This window comes from Podarcis muralis, chromosome 1 (assembly GCF_964188315.1).
Source record: "Podarcis muralis chromosome 1, rPodMur119.hap1.1, whole genome shotgun sequence".
NCBI lineage: Eukaryota > Metazoa > Chordata > Lepidosauria > Squamata > Lacertidae > Podarcis > Podarcis muralis.
In genome coordinates, this window is record NC_135655.1 from 60,264,829 (window position 1) to 60,282,706 (window position 17,878).

At 41.1% G+C, this 17,878-nt stretch overlaps 1 protein-coding gene across 5 annotated transcripts in view; it reads left to right on the forward strand.

Moving 5' to 3' along the window:
* Positions 1-17,878, forward strand: part of NELL1 (neural EGFL like 1) — a 381,897-nt gene that overhangs the window by 328,285 nt on the left and 35,734 nt on the right. For 3 of the 5 annotated variants that reach the window (XM_028729018.2, XM_077929586.1, XM_077929598.1), the window contains one exon: positions 14,142-14,282. The exons of the other annotated variants lie outside the window; for them this stretch is intronic. In XM_028729018.2, the coding sequence (XP_028584851.2) occupies positions 14,142-14,282 (141 nt within the window). The remainder of the gene's footprint in view (positions 1-14,141; positions 14,283-17,878) is intronic. 5 annotated transcript variants of the gene reach the window in all.

Here is a 17,878-nt window from a genome sequence, read left to right on the forward strand (position 1 = left end):
ACTGACAACATGCTTGAGTGTAAGGATATGTCTTACTTATTTGGAGATTTTTTAATTGTTCCTGTCTTCCAACAAAGAGGGCTCCAGAGAAGTTTACAGATCACTTGAAATTGCTTACAATCTAAAAAGATGTAACACAAAAGGAAAACACACTGGAAGGAAGAAGGAAATCAGGAAAATCCTGCTGGTCATGGCTGTGACCAATGTCCAGCCAGCCAGCAAAAGAACTCTGCGAGACCTGGGCCCTAATTTGTACATTTGAACCTGGCTTACTGGCTGGGAGGTAGTGCCCCCATGGTTGCTACAGCTGAGGGGCATTTGCCAGCAACCATGTGGGTCTGGCTGGCCGAGAAGGAGGTGGAGAGTGAGGATCCGCATCAGACACTAACCAGGAAAGTGATGAGCACCAATTCTCATGATTACATGGAGAGGAAAATTTCAAGGAGGCAGCACCAAAAGTTGCTAGGCTTTCAGCCGCACCAGTGGACTGGTCCTTTAGTAGCATACATCAGTGTAATTATTTATGCTGCAGTTAAATACAAAAGTATTCAACAGAGAGGGAGGGAGGGAGAGACTCCCTGGTTTAAGCATAGAGTCAAGACAAAACCCAAAAAGTAATGCAGTGTAAGCTTAGCAGTTTCTTCATTGAGAAAACACTTGTAGCATTAATTCTATCAGGATTTAGTTCTCTATTCATTTCAGCATAGCTACAATATAAGTAGAAATAAACTAGTATTCTCCCATATTTGCTCAACCCCTTAACCCTATAATGATGCATCACCTTCTTAGCCACCAATTACACAGAGCGTACTGCAGACTAAGGGGAATTGTGGATTGGTTATTAAATTACAGGAAGACATCACTGATTTATACTTAGTTGAAGGCAAAATCTTAATGTCTGTGACCTTCTCCCAGCAGCCACGGATCAGTGGCATTAGAGCTATCTATATAATTAAGATGTGTGTTTGTATTTATTGCCAAGTGATTGTACTTCAAGTGCTAGATTGTGTGTTTTTTCCAGTTTCCAAAATGTTTTGGTTGAAGAACTTTTTGGGGTGGAACCAAACTTTAACAGTCCTAATCTAATCCAGCAACTCACTGTTATTGGAGTGTGTGTGTGTACTTTGAAATGTGGCCATCAAACCAGCAATGGGCAGTGTCTTGGGCTTTGCCACTCACCTGACCTCCATCTAACTGTAGGGTAATGACAAGGAAGGATGAGGCAGTGGTGAGGTCAGTGTGATGCAAAAGTGCTGGTGGAGGCAATCCACTGTTCCTTCCAGTACATTTGCACTACAGTGCCCTTGCCTTGGCCCTTTCCCTCTCCATCCTGGTATACAGCAGTGAGACAACAGGAAGGAGGTCAGGTGAGCAGCGCAGCCCTAACACATCGTCTGCTGCTGCACTGAACCTTTCAGAAACATGAAAGCTTGGAACTAATAACTGAAATATGATCAGCAGCTTACAATGCACTCCTTGCTAGGTAACCTACCTGCAGACAAAGACAAGCAGGGAGAAAATGCATGTAGGTTGAGATCAAATTTAGAGGACTGTTATGCCTCTCCACCAAGAAAGGTTCAGTTGGTTGGAGAAAAACACAGAGCCTTTTCTGTGGAAACACCCTGGTTGTGGAATTTACTCCCAAGGGAGGTGAAGCTCAGCCCTTTGCTGCTAGTATTTGGCAAACAGGGAAATCTCCTAAAATGTCTCAAGAGCTTTGCAGGCACTGCTGCGCAAACTAGGTAAGGGATGCTTCAGCGGCATGGCAGTACATCCCATTTCATCTCAGGTGGTGAAACAAGATTCACTGCCCCTGCTGTAGTTTTGTTCCCCTCCCTTTTGCCAGCCAACCATTGCAACCTTCTCCAAGCATTTTCTCCCTGCTTGTCTTTTGCTCCTGCTCCCTCGCGTGTTATAAGAAGTTCTAAAGCCTCAAGCCCCAAAGCTACATCCTAGCTATTTCCTATCTGCCTTATCAGGTCACTGCACAGGGAGGGGGGGAAGCTGCTTGTGTTGTCCCTTCGCAGCCATCCTCTACCAACAGGCCCTGTTGACTGGAGTCTCTAAGCAAGTGAAAAATACAGAAATACAGAAAAATACAGTGGGGCTGCCTCTATCCATCCCTATTACACACTGTTCTTTTCATTAATTTTATTTAAAGTTTTTGATTTTTTATTTGTTTGTTTGTTTCCATCTTCTGTGTAAACAATTTTGGGACCAAACAAGCGAACAAAAACAAGCAGTGTCCCAAACTGGCATATGCTTTGGGTTCTTATCACTTGGTAGATGTTTGCTCAAGTAAATTATAGGACACAAATAAATCATAGGACACAATGCTAATTTTGATTAGAAGGGTGTTGCTTGCAGGTAAGAGAAGGAGATGTGAACAAACATTGGCTGCATTTTCATAGGAAGCAACAAGCATTAGAAAGTTCTGTGGATGACATTCAAGAAGGTGTGCCTTACTCCCAAGTCTGTTTTTCAAAAGGAGAATATTGCACAAAATACTTTCAGTGAATTCTTGCTAGCATATCTAGCAAGAATGTGGAGAGGGTGTATTAATCCTTTCTATGATAGGCAAAAATGTTCAGGAAATGGATGTTCACACTCCAGTAAAATTCACAGTACAAATCATTCATAGGTTTAGGCTCCTTAAAGAGAACTTTGTTCCCTCCTCACTTTTAATTCATTCCTGAGGGTATGTATATAATGATACACATTTGTTCATTACTTCATTGCTCAGAAACTATGAGATCAAGTTATGACTAGTATATGTGACATAGACATCACAAAATAAATAAAAAATCAGCGTCAGAGGTGACCATCACCCCAGACACAGCCTTTTTAATGGAAATATTTACAGGGTGTGCTGCAAGTAATAGTGTGTTCATGCATGAAGCCGTAAGAAATTGTGGTGTCCATTTATATAGGAATCAGGCCTCAGTTTCAACGAAGCAGGAATATTAAGGGTTTATTAAACTGAAGGGGAAATGGAGGCTTAACAACAAGATAAATAAAATATAGCTGTATCTTTTTACTTCTTTCACAACGATATGATATAACTAATATGATATAACGTTATGATATAACTAAAGTACATTTCTTTGAACACGTGTCATATATTTGAAAAGCTTTATTATTATTAATAATAAAACTTGACAAGTCCCTTAGCTTCTCTTGCAGGATTTTCCATTTATTTCAGTTGTGTCTTTTTAAAATTGCTTAGCAAAAGGATGTAGTCATATCTCTGTATTGGCTTAATTGGAATTATTGATGTCTGAAGCAGCACCCAGTCGGGAGAATTGCTTCCTGATCAAAGTCGACCAACTCAGAATGGTTTAATGAAATGGGTTGGGGGTTGACTCTATTTAAAAAGAAAAAAAGGAAAGGAAGGAAGGAAGGGAAGTGGGGAAGGGGGATAAGAGTCGAACAACCACACATACATTTTTGTAACTTTGGGGGCAGCAGATTATTGAAGAAGAAATTGAATGTGGACCCCAACGTTGCTCCAAACATATATAATAGTAGTCATGTTTTTGTAAGCTGGAGTTGTTAAGATTTTGGATGCCTGCCATGTCCCACTTACGGAGATTGTTCTGTTTCTAAAACAGTTAGTTTCCTTCTTGACAAACTTTCCCTTAATTCTTCAGTGACAGCCTGCTTACCTTTGTCAAAAAATATATCTGTCCCTTTGTTCTTTAATTTCAGCTCTTGAAAGAGCAATAAATGTTTCATTTTTTAAAAAATAGAGAAACTTAATATGGAGAGTGTTAGGATTCTTTATGATGTATGTGGGATATCTGCCAATATCCACCGTTTCTATATCAGCATGCATAGCAAAATGCAGGGGGGGGGGGTAAACTGGAAGCTTTAGCAACCTTAGGAACTGGATAGCAAAATCAGGGTGAAGCTTTGTTGTATCCTGAAGTTACTGTTTAATTTAGCATAATCTTTAAAGGTGCATTAAGGAATGCAGAATGTGTCCTGGTGGCCATCAAATATGAGAACAACTTAAATTAATATTTAAATACTAGGGGCTGTGTCCCTGCTTGCTTAACTCATTGACCCTGTCAAAACCCCACATACACCTTACCCAAAACTCCAATCCTTCGCTAATCTTGCCAAACCTGCTTATCCCCTTCAGTGACTCCCTACCTCACCTCACCAAACCCTCTTGTTGTTGGTGGTGTTTAGTCGTTTAGTCGTGTCCGACTCTTCGTGACCCCATGGACCAGAGCACGCCAGGCACTTCTGTCTTCCACTGCCTCCCGCAGTTTGGTCAAACTCATGCTGGTAGCTTCGAGAACACTATCCACCCATCTCGTCCTCTGTCGTCCCCTTCTCCTTGTGCCCTCCATCTTTCCTAACATCGGGGTCTTTTCCAGGGAGTCTTCTCTTCTCATGAGGTGGCCAAAGTATTGGAGCCTCAGCTTCACGATCTGTCCTTCCAGTGAGCACTCAGGGCTGATTTCCTTAAGAACCAAACCCTCTACCCCTTGCCAACCCTACTAAACCCTTAGCCCTTCCTCTTTCCACCTCAGGCCACTATCAAGGAGGACAAAGAGTTGGCCTGGCAAAAGGAGCAGCGCAGGAAGGAAGCACCTTAAGCGCACAAGAGTGCCTCTTTTTCCATTTGTGAAATGTTAGGAAATATTAGTGTTGTCTCTTGGTAATGGCTTGAGGTATTCTAATAAGTATTTGGAAAGCTATTGAGCCAAATAATCAGAGCCATCTCTGGATTTTCCATCCCATTCTTTGCGCATTAGCAGCCAAAGCATTTCTATGTGGTTGAGCTTTCCCTTCTCCTCTATTCAGTTTGGTTACATTATTCTGGAGCTGATGTTTGCAGAATCCTAGCCTGGCTGGGATCTGATCACCTGCTACTGCTGGTCCTATAATTTAATTAATTATTCAACCGAAAGCCAGAGAGAAATGACATACGATTTATTTTAATGCAAGCAGCAACCCTCTTTAAGATTTTTATGAACAAAGGCCGTGATTTTGAAAAACCCACTTCTGTCTCATTAAAACTTTATATTTTCTTGGTATTATACAACCTAACAGAACTTTCCTTCAGTATATTTAGTGTGGCAGGAAGATGATGAAGCATTTTAAAAGAATGACTTTTTTTTAATTCTTTGTTTTTTACTAGGTTCTGAAACCATCATGTTTTATTTTTTGAGGCAAATTGTCCTATCATGCCTGCATAAATAACTTTATAAATAATTCAAACTGCTAAAGTGCTTGGGTTTTTTTTTTTAGCAGAATGGGCCTGTTCTCAAAGGACAGAGTTGGCATCTTGATGCAGCCTCCTCAAAATTCAGTTCTTCTCCTATTTAGTAACAAAACAAAACAATATTGCACTTGGCAGTACTAAAAAAGTCACTACAGGGTGACGTTGTTCAACCTGTTAGCAAACCTATGTTCACGATAGAAAAAGTATTTAACATGCAATAGAATCTGTGAATAGCTGCCTTATTCATGAAGCATTTGAATATGAATCATGGGGAAGAATAAAGGACTAGAGATGAATTCTGTGTTACCTCAATACAGCAAATGAGCCGTTTTCAGGCATGCTAAATACCTTATGTGACGGGGGGGGGGGGGCGGTGGCATAATGAGTGCACTAGCTCAATTCCCACCCCCCACCCCCATTGCCATCTCTGTTGCCATCCATGAGTCAGAGAGATATCAAATGAGAAAGCTGTTCTACTAATGTAGGCCCCATATGTGATTTAGAAGCCTGGAAAATGTTTGTGGAGCCCACGTGAGTAAAAAAGGGCCTCTGAAGTAAACTGATGTCAATGAGCATTGTGGCAAAGGCGTCAATCCAAGCCCTTGGCCAGCAGCAGTGGGATAGAGTGGCAGTTGCACAGCCCCACCATTCACACCAGCCAGGATAGAAGACAAGAATAGGGGGAAATACTTCTTCATAGAATTGTAGAGTTCAAAGGGTTCCCATGGTCCAACCCTCTAACTCTTCTCAGGCTGAAGCAGCAGAGAGGCCTGGATCAGGTCCTTTGCTGTCAAATGTCAGCCACACAGTTGGCGCAGGATCCAACACTTCATTTTGAGGAATTTTTGCTGGCTACCACTGGTGAGGATGCCACCGGTTGGTGGCTACTGCCTGCTGTTTGGGATGCTCATAATAGGCAGAGCCTGGATGTTTGCATTTTTCTGTAAGAGACTGCATCACAACTCAGGTACTGCTATGAACTTACCGTGTGATCTTAGGCAAGCTACTTCCATTCAGCCGCTGCATCCTGTCTGCAACACTTTTAATCTTTTTAATCTTTAGAATATTTAAATCCTATTTAAATCCTATCCTTCAGTACCACTCTGTTGACAGAAATATGAAACAATCAAAACAAAACAATATAATCAACTGTTGAAAACATTTTAAAACAGCAGAGCATTGAAAGCATATTAAGTGGATTGATTGATTGATTTTTAAAAATAATATTTATTGAAATTTTCCAATCAAACCAAACTATATATTCCAAATTATACAAATTATACAAATTCAGGAGTGCTCTGATGGTGTTTCCTGCTTGGCAGGGGGTTGGACTCGATGGCCCTTGTGGTCTATTCCAACTCTATGATTCTATGATTCTATGATCCAATAATCAAACAAATCCCAATGTTATGCCTAATTATAAATTATTATTTTTAGCTGACTTCCCATGCTTTGAGATAGGAGGGACTCCTAATCATCTCATAGTTCTACTGCATTTCAAAATATTACTATAATTCCCTTAATACATTCTGAAGTTAATCCTTCATTATTTTCAACAGCCTCTACGTTCATTCTGCAAGTGAGTTTAAGTCCAAATAAAATGTTTCTGTGTGGATTTTATGTCTTACTCTTCTTCTTTATAGTCCAAGTCTGTAGTCCAAGATTCCCCTTTGTAAATTCACATCCTCTCTTCACAAACTGGTATTTCTGCTGTATCAGTCCAGGAGCCTTCCACTGCAGGTAGCTGCCATATCGACACAGTCCAGATAAAATCAAATCATGGCATCTGCCCAATGTTGTTCCTTAACCAGCTGCTATTCAAACATTGTCTTTTCCCAGGGAGGGGGGTTACCACATAAACTGGAAGTACAAGTAAAGGTAAAGGGACCCCTGACCATTAGGTCCAGTCGTGACCGACTCTGGGGTTGCGACGCTCATCTCGCTTTATTGGCCGAGGGAGCTGGCGTACAGCTTCCGGGTCATGTGGCCATCATGACTAAGCCTCTTCTGGTGAACTAGAGCAGTGCACGGAAACGCTGTTTATCTTCCCGCTGGAGCGATACCTATTTATCTACTTGCACTTTGGCTTTCGAACTGCTAGGTTGGCAGGAGCAGGGAGCGAGCAACAGGAGCTCACCCCGTCGTGGGGATTCGAACCGCCAACCTTCTGATTGGCAAGTCCTAGGCTTTGTGGTTTAACCCACAGCAGAGATTAGATTGATTGATTGATTGATTGATTGATTAATAGGATTATGGATCAGTTCAAGTAATATTTAAGGGCCAGACTTAAATGACAACATTTCATGTACAATTGTTTCTTCTTTCATTTGCACACTTTAAGTTGCCGATGGGATGGGTGATCGGGATGGGGTTTTTGTTGTGCAGTGAAGTGGCAAACTTTTCTCCCAATGCTGTGATTTTCATCATTACTGCAGCTAGGAAGAATGGTTAATATCTTTCTCATGTGCTGCAGTCCATGTATGATCATGCATTTCACATATCATCTTGTTTGGCCTGGATAAATAGAAAGATTTCGTTTGGCACCCAGAAGACATCAGATAACAGTGTTCCATAGGTAAGGTGTCACAACTGACAGAACCATTTATTCAGCTAACCCTGCCATGCAGGCAGCTCCACGTGGGCAAAGGCAGCTCCACGTGGTCTTCCATATATCTGTCTCTCAATCCATATGCAGGTTTAAAGGTAAGCACCAACATTTTGGTTTGTGCATAGAAAAAAAATGGCAGCCAGTCAAGCTAGGACTGGCAAGATACGTTCCCTTCATCTAGTCATGATTCAGTTCAACAGTAGTATTTTGGACCAATCAAAAGAGAAAATCATGGCTATTATATGAATCTGCATTACAAAGTTGTTGTAATGAATACAATAATGCTGTATGTGCTGTGCTTTGAATACTGAAAGTGGTATGTACAAGTATCAAAAGTATTATTAATAAATAATCACTGTGTTGCTTATTCCAGTTTGTAGAGGATTCTGTGTTTTACTGTATTCTTTGAATCACTCTTATCCTGTGTTTGATGAAGCAAGGAATCCATTCATATCACCCTCCTCTATGTGTCAGCTCAGCAGTGACATATTGTCTGTATTTGGTTTAGTCAGAATGAAAATATGCCTAGCTTGAGGCCCTTTTCATTGATCCTCCCCCCTTTAGCTTTTGTGTAAGTGCTGAAGTTTGACATGAAGGGTACATTAACAACCCTTCCATTTGTCTAACTATTTTTCTTGTATCTTCCAAATAGATATTAAGTTTTCAATTCTAACCTCAGTTCTTTCATCAGATAGATAATGTTGCAATTCTGACATGTGACAGTGATCTACTTTAAAAGTAATCCAGTCCTATACTTCACTTTCCTAAAATAATTTACATAACATTGCACTGTTTGACCCTTTTCTCCATAATTCAGAGAAGTTAACAAGGACCCAGAGTTCCTCACGTTTTAAATGTTGTGGGAGCAATCTACCAAGCAGTTAACATCTATCTCCATAAATCTAAATCAAATATATTTTCAGTGTTACTGGGCCACAAGAATGAACTGCAGGAAAATTCTATTGATTTTTGCAAATGAAAAAATGAAAATTGAATTTAGAGAGGTCAGATGAAGACTGATCCATGGAAGCAATCTTCACATCAGAATACAAAGGGAAGAAAGAAAAAGAGGAGTTTGTGTGTAAATGGTCTGCAGTTGAACTTACTCAATAGGATTTAACTTGTTCTATCAGCGGCAGCACATGAATAGATCATGATAAATTCCACTTCAGGGAAAACTGTCTTGGAGAAGGCTTAATATTTTAAGCCACACAAACCACAGTAATGGGCAGCTAGCTTTGTGCTGCATTCGTATGCTGAAATTAACTTCTCCAAAATGCAGCTAACAGGAAGAGCAGCAGTAGAGGCTGCAAGAGCAGAAATGAAAGCATCACCAGGCTAAATAAGGCAAAATGATAAATGATGAGATTACAGTGTGGCTGCTTGCTTGCTATGTCAAATTATCATATTGGTCTATTCTAAAGTGAATACCAAGTGACCATTTTCCATTTTGTTACTATGGCAAGATTAAAAATAACAATGAATTGGCTCTAAATAACAGAAAGGTTTTCCTTTTATTAGGGCATTTTGTAATATAAATGTGATCTGAATGAAGCTGGTGGCTAACCTGCAACATAGTCTGCAAAGCAGAAATAAATATGCAGAAATAAATAATAAGACTTAGAGCTGGTGATTCAGATATATCTTGGCCCTATTGGTGCTATAAAAGGTAATGTTACAAGATTATCCAAAGGCAAGCACACAGCAGCACCCATGGCAGCACTGAAGTCTACAAACAAACCCCTTAAAAGCTCACCTAATCTTTGGAAATCATGCAAGGTGTTTTTAAAGTGCACATTTTTAATTTTTGCCCTACCCACAATTATTTTTATAGTCAATGCACAATGAAATTCCCATAGAACTAGGATTTATAAAGCATTCTGACACATGTTTGATTTTTGCAACTTGTACACATTGAGATGAAGTGATGTAAAACAGACAGTAGCACAGTTTAAAACAGGTTTCGGCAATGAACACTGTCAGGGCTATTTCTCTAGAAAAAGAGGTGCTGGAACTCACCATGAACACCTCCTTTGTTCTCTTATAATGGCAATGGCACCCACCTGAGAGGTGCCAGAACTGAGTTCCAGCAAGTTCCTGCTGAAAAAATGCTCTGACATGGTATATGATTTCTGCTCCTTCTCTCCTGTTCTTCACTCACATATTAATGTTACAGTTGAACAGGGGTTGTATTAAATGGGATGTGGGTGCCATCATCAACCTTGCCTGAAACCTGTTTCCATTTATAATATTACAAGCCCTCTTTTCTGAGGTTTACAGCTATCCTAACAATTAATTTATTTGTGCAGTGAGCTTTAGAGTGGGTGTCTAGGTGACATACAAAACAATGAGAATATAAATCAAAGTTTGACCCTGAGCAAATAAAATAATGAAACCCACCTAGCAACAATAAAATCCCATCTAGCAGTAGTAAAAATCCATAGCAAACACATAACAACCAGTTCAATTAACCTATCAACAGATGTCATGGCCCATCCCAGATAAGGAAGACACACATCTGATAGTTAACTCTTTATTGGCAAGAGAAACACAGCAACTTTGACCGTGCTCCAAATACACACTCATATGCTTCCAGTCTCTAGGCAGCTGTCCACAGGTCTGGGCCCTATTGCAGTTGCAGCCCCTCCCCTCCTCCAGTTTATATACCCTCCTCTGATGGGTTGTGTGCCTGAAACCTGAGACTTCTCCTGCACAGAAGTTGCTGCTGCTCTTTCCTTTTCAAGTCCCTTCTGGTTCTAGGAAACAGTGGAGTGCGGGAAGGTGGGGAAACTACTGAACCGTCCCTCACCTGAATCATCCCTTCTTCTTCTGCCACATCCAGTACACCCACCTTCCTCCACCTTTGACTACCTTGACTCTCCCTCCTCCCCTGGCTCCTGCATTTTGGGTGGTGTTACACCCATAAATCACTGGTCTTCTCTCCTGGTTCACTACCCTGGTCCTCTGCCTCCACCACACACCACACTGGTCCCTGACAACAGAGCTCAATCCCCACCACCACCACCACCACCAAAAGCTAAAAACGGACCAAATGTCATTCATCTGGAATCTTTATCTTGTGTGCTCACTGCTGTTGCATATGGAGCCTGCAATGAGAACTGCGATGCTGCTGCACAGATTGCACCAATAAGCCCTAGTTTCTGTTGCAACTAAAGGTCCTTGAATCCAAGACTCATTCCTGTGGTCTGTGGATAAAGCAACATATGAACAAAATCACATGCCCCGGCCATGTGTAAACCGGTACTTAATCTGAAGAGAGGGAATTTATTTTCAGATTGCTCTTAATCTTGCCTCTTTGGATAGAAGTAATTCTTCATTTATTATTGGTGATACCCCCTGCAGTGATCCTGCAAATCATCCAAGTGAGGATTTTGTAATAGTTCTATCTAAACAGAAGATTCAGCCATTTTCCCCTGTGAACAGCCTCAAAAATTTTACAGCCTCTTAATTACTTGAAGGTTAACATAAAATTAATTTGATAATTTTAAACATTGCCTTCCAAAACATACAGCATAAAATCTCAGAGGAGACTACCTTCCAGGTGCAATAATAATCTGCCAAGTTTATTATAGATTATGAGCTCTGTATCAGCACCACATTGCAGAAGAACTGGAGGGTGGGAACCTTTGTAAAGGCAACACATGTTTATTGGAGTACTTTGGGAGATCTGACTTGCCAATTTGAAAATAAAAAGTATGCTCTTATTTGCTTCATTGCATCTACAGCTGCTCACATACCTGCTGTTAAAATATATTTGCCTCTTTTGTCATATTCTCTAACTTGTCCTGATACAATGTTTTTGAAATTACAAGCTATAAGGCAGAGTAGAAACATGAGTTATCAAGAAAGCAGGAAATCTGATATTTTCAACCATTAAAATGTGGCTCATGTCTATGTTGAAAGTATTTAGAGATGTGCAGCTAACAGACAACTATAGAATTCCCTTTTTGTGCATGTTTGCCAGAGTTTGAGGGAATCCTTTAGACACCAAGCAGGAAGAAGAGGACACATAAATGCATTTTTGGATCCTACAGGATCCCATCACATCTAAATTTGTAATTCATTTTTTCTTATTTAAGATATTTTATGCTGCTTTATCACATCTCTAAATAGTTTACAAAATAAAATATTAAAAACAAAAATAGCAGGGCTTTTTTGCATTTTACTGTTAAATGGTGTTTCATGAATTTGTATGCTATTTGATAGGTTTTGGTTCTGATTATTGCGTTCTTTATGTTGGAAGATGTGCATTTCCTCCCTCTGGGTGAGATTTGGAACTGTAGGAAGAGGGAGTCACTTCACTATCCCCTCTTGCCACTTCCTTTGAAAATCCAAGGTTGCTCTTAACCTGGCATCTTTGTTAGAACTTCATTAGCTTTAATGCCAGGGTTGAAGTTGATAAGGGACAATTAAAATTTTGTATTTACATTTTATGGACCCAGCAAACACAAAACGCCCTCTTCACCTGCTGAATGAATGAGCACTGTCAGATCTGAGATGATGGATTGATTACCTGTTGATGGTAGAGAATGTGAAAGGAAGGTGATCGTATACTGATTGGGTGAATGTTGTATTAGTGCTTGCTAGTACAGTAGCACCTTGGTTTAAGAACTTAATCCGTTCCAGAAGTCCATTTTTAAACCAAAACCGTTCTTAAACCGAGGCGCGCTTTCCCTAATGATGCCTCCTGCCAACGGTGCCCTTCCACTGTTCGGATTCTGTTCTTAGACTGAGGTAAAGTTATCAAACCAAGACACTATTTCCGGTTTTGCAGATTTTGTAAACCAAATCCAGCATCTGAAGGACCACAGGTTCCCCATCTATGCTGTAGAGGCTGAACAGGCATTAAAATAACAACTACTGATTAAGGACAATTTTGCTAGAAATTAGGCTCACTACAGTACACTACACCTAAAAAAACCAAAAACCAAAAGCAATACTGAACATCTATCTTTGCTGCCAGACTATTACTCTAGCACCTAAAATTTGGCCAAAAGAGTACTAATTTTCTTATCCTGCCCTGCTATATTAACTGTGCTGCAGTTTGTGTAATGGCAACACAAGGTAATATTTTCAGATTTTCTCTTTTTCTCTCTCTCCGCTGCCCCCTTTTTCCATTTAGGTGCAGAAATTCAAAGTGATACCTATCATTCTCCAGACTCAATTCAGGGTCTCATAATATTTACCGGTACCTCATAGACAAAGTAAAATCTGAGCCAGACAAGAATTCCTAGCTTCACGCTATCTCAACTACTGAGCATTAAAACCTCCAAATGACACTTTTGCATGGCCAAATCTATAAAGAGACCAAGGGACCAGGGACAAAGGGACTTTGCGACTCTCCCATGATCCCAGGCATGCTTTGTCAGTTGGAACTAAAAAAAAAAAAAAAAAAAAAGGAGGTGGGAAGGTGCCAGACCACCCCTGGAGAGGACTGTCTCTCCTGAAGATCTCGTGTGTGATACAGGAAGCTCTCCCCATCAATCTGTTTAAATTCCTCTGTTCAGTCTAATAGATCCATTTTGCAGCATGAGAATTGCAGAAGAGATTTAAATGGCTGAACCCAGGAAAAACTGGTGGGAGAAAACAAAACACATGCACACACGCTCAGAAGGTCCCCTTTTTCATTGAGGGGGTGGGGTGGGGAGATAAGCAGCAATTAACTTCCCCCCTGCAAATCTGCATATTCTAACAAAGGTCTGACTTTAAATTCACAGAGTTTGCACATTCATTTCAATCATTATCATAATCATAGCTTTCCATTTTGGTATATATGTAATCTAATTATTCAACCTATGAACCAACTGCTTCCACACAAAACTAAGGAGCAGTTTTCTAGTTGATATTTTTTTTAAAAAAATTCCTACTTAAACGTTTAATTGCACTTCCAAATCCTTATAGTAATTAACAATATATGTAGATAAGGGGATTAAAGAGTTTAAAACAAGGTGTTTCTTTTTCTGCTGTGTTAAAAGAGATTGGCAACTAGCTGTCACCAAAGCTTGGGGTGGGGGGTCTTGATTAAAACCCTCCTGGAACTTCCCTTCATTTGTTTTAAAGAATGTAAATGTTTAGTCCTCAGGATTGCAGAGAGTGAACTTAGGATAAGGAATGGTGAAATTCCACTGTGCTACTGATAGATTGTCCACCCATTCATTAAAATATGTATTATATTTGTTTCTTTATCTCTAGAAGAGTGTGTGTGTTTAAGTATCGCAAATGTTGGTGTCAAAGGAAATTAATATCCTGGCTGGCTTGTGTTTTTCTCTGAGGCAGATATTGATGAGTGTGCAGAGGGCATCATTGAATGTCACAACCATTCACGCTGTGTTAACCTCCCAGGGTGGTACCACTGTGAGTGCAGAAGCGGTTTCCATGACAATGGAACCTATTCACTTTCCGGGGAGTCCTGTGTTGGTAAGCAAAGAACAGCAGAGAAGTTATGTTATTGTTCTGCATGGTATCATATCCTTACTACTAGGAACAGCCTATCATGTTCAAAGACAACATTTAACGCTAAACTTAGGATGTAACCAACCATTTGTTTAAGCTCAGCACTGTTCTGTGTAATATAATTTAAATATTATTACAAGAGAGATGAACCATCAAATCTCTAAATGTAATACAGAAAATGTGCATTTAGAGGTCATATTGGTGATTTGCCTCCCTTAGCTATACTTGGTAGGTCACTTAAGACAAAACAGGCCCTATCTATGTTTCTTTATGCTGCAAAATCTATAGGATGTAAAGCATTAACTTACAAATCTTTTAATGTTTCCAGCACAATGATTTTGCAACACATTGTAAGTCAGCATACCCCCCTCCCTCCATTGATCACATTTGGAATTTTGTTTAATTTTACCATTATTTGTTAACTCTCAACACGTTTTGTGTAGTTTATCGTAAAGTGGCCAAAAGCACAGTTATCTTTTCTTTCAGTTAACAGAGAACACTTGATTCTTTTGTTGCCTTTGTGAGGAAAAAATAATTAAGAAAAATGGGTGCTTGTGTGGGTATGAAACGAAAATCAGGCCCAGCCAGAAGCAGATAGGTGTGTTGACCTAATGGGTTGTGATGGACGCAGAGAGAGGCAAACCCCACCCCCCCAGCTCCTAAGACTGGCTTGTTTACAGAAGTTTAGGTGTCTGCTAGTGTTAGAGGTCAGCGAACAACAGAACAGAGTTGGCTGCTGGTGCCAATAGCTCAAATTTAATTATGAAGAGTTTGGAAAAGGTTCACTACTCCAGTTAGTATCTGCATTTCTTGTGTGCATATTGGAGAGAGAATTGGGGCGGGGGGGAGAGACACATGTTGTATATGCAGTATGAGTTTTTTTTATTTAAGCTATTTCTATATTACTCCATTACAGTTGTTCCTAAGTGGTGTACAGTAGGCGGAACCAATGCAATAGAGGCAAAATTGGCTGAAAACTAACTATAAGAACAGAAATGACGCCTGCTGAAATAAAAAGCTCTTCACTAGGCTCTGGATGTCTAACTGTGTCTGATCTCACCCAGAAGGGAGTTCCACAGAGTTAGGCCCACAACACTCAACATGTGGCTCCTGGTGGATATGAGCCATGCATCAGAGCCACAGGGGACTGGTGACCGTGGCTCCCCCCCCCCCCCCAGGACGTCAGTAATCAGGCAGGGATCTAAGGAACTGGGTGGTCTTTAATGTGTTCTAGAGCCAAGCTGTTAAAAGCCTTGTGTGTGGGAGCATATGGTGTGGTGTGGGAGCATATGGATATAAGTTTTAAGGTTATGTGGTGGCCAGAGCCTGTCTCCCTCAACAGTCTTGCCACAGCATTTTGCATCAGCCGGAGCTTTCAGAGCAAACCCAAGGACAGCACCACATAGAGCATGTTGTTATAACTGAGTTGTGAGGTTGTCAATCATGTGTGCTGATAATGTGCGAGTGAGATAGATTGTGTAATATGTGGTGTGTGTGTGTGTGTGTGTGTGTGTGTGTGTGTGAGAGAGAGAGAGAGAGAGAGAGAGAGAGAGAGAGGTGGGGATATAGTGGGTAGCTGTGCTGTATACAGGAAGGTGATTGGATTTCATGTGTGTTGTTGCATGGTTCTTATATTTTTCTGTGGCTGAGCTTGATTTTTCTTAACCTCCCTGCATGTAAGTTATTTCCTGAACTTTTTGTTCACAGCACATTTGCACATCAAGCAGGCAAATGCTGACAGGGCTATGTGCCACCTGTTTTTGTGAAGACCGAGTAGGTAATGGAGGAAGAACAACATTCTTGTTAGGTTTTGCTCAGGACTGTTAGCAAAGTCATTTAAACAGCAAAAGGAGGTAAAAAGGGGAGAGGCAGCTGGCTCAAAGAAGGGAGAGGTATTGACTAACAACCGCTTCCCTGCCCTCTTGTAGAAGAAAGCTTTCTCTAAGAGCTTGTTGTTTCCAGCAGGTATTTACAACTGGATTAGGCCCTGCTGAGGCTGTCAGCAATCTGCCTGAGTGGCTGTAGCTGTCAGGTGTGCGTGTAGGAGCCAGGCCCTGTGACCAATAGGATTTTGCAGGACTGGGGTCTTCCTAAATTTGTTCTGTAGAGGTGAGGCCGATTGGTAACTCACAGCACCTGGTGGCAAGAGCTGGGAAGGGATATAAGGTCAGCATTTCCCTTCAGCTCTTTGCCACAGCAACACGCTTCCTGCCTTGCTGTGTTTGGCTTCTTGCTTCCTGACCCTTGAACCTCGGCTTCTTGACTCCTTGCTTTCGGACCCTTGGCTTCTTGACTCCCAGCTCTCTGACCCTCGGACTCTTGGCTTCTTGACTCCTGGCTTCTGGACCCCCGTTCCTGCTCCCACCCCGCCATCTTGCCCCCGGTCCTGACGTCCCCTGCCGGGACTTCAACCGCCCATGAACCGGACTGTGACAGTAGCTGTTCAGGACATGCCCCAAACCAGCCTGCCTATGGTGCTGGAGAGGGGAGACTATAAGGTTGTTTTGCTTGGGGGAGGGGTTGTATTCAGGGTTCAATAAAGGTGAGTTCTCACCCTCTTTTATTGGGCATGGTTTTGTGTGTATTATTGTTTGTCTTTTTCTCTGGAGGAGGGTGTTGTGTTTTCCTCTAGGCCGTTTCTAGGGTAAGAGGCTGGATAAATGGTCTCCAATTGCCACAAAAATGCTGGGACCTTCACAAAAACCCTTAAGCCATCATGGCTTCTCACTTTGCCATGCAATTTCCCACCACAAGCCTTTCCTCCCCCACACCCTCAAAAAACCTCAAATATTTCTCCACCTTTACATCCCTTGCTCCCTCCATCACCTGGCCAGGGAAAGAGAGAAGCAGTAACCTACTTTGGATTCTTGTTTGCACGCTCTTAATAGCTGATGGGGAGGGTCTGTTCTGTGTCAAAACCTAGGTTCCAGCCCAGTTTTTGCATTGCTGCTTTGTCTTTCATTGCCAGTTTCATTTGGGAACCTCAAGTGTCACTGAGCTGCCACCACTTGTTTGTGTAGCGGGCGTTTCCTTTTTGTCTCCTGCTTTGAGAGAGATGCAGAAAGATCTTGGTTAAGGTGAGATGTCTGCTGTGTACTCTACATTGTGTATACATTGAGGCTTTAAGTGGATTCAGGTAAATTGAGTGTTAACAGTCTGTGATTGCTATGAGGAAAAACAAAACCAGAAATCAGCTTTGCTCCTGTCAGAACATGTAAAAATATGTCCAGATATGGCTGGAAAGGCGTCCTGTCTGAAACTTTGGAGTGTCACTATCAGTCAGTCACTGTACTTTTAAAAATATTGGTAGGAATGCAGTGCGAGATTCTCTCAAATGCAAAGAAAAGGGCTACAACTGGCATGTTAAAATAGGATTTTAGAAGGCTTAGTAACTAACACCACTAATTTTTTTGTGTAGTTTTCTGGCTTGAAGTGATGGTTGCTATGAGGCAACGTATGCCCAATAAATCCTCAGCAGTGGATTTCACAGGCATGATTATGTCAAAAACTATGAATTTCACAGTATTTCATGGCTTTAATAGATAATACTCCACATGAAA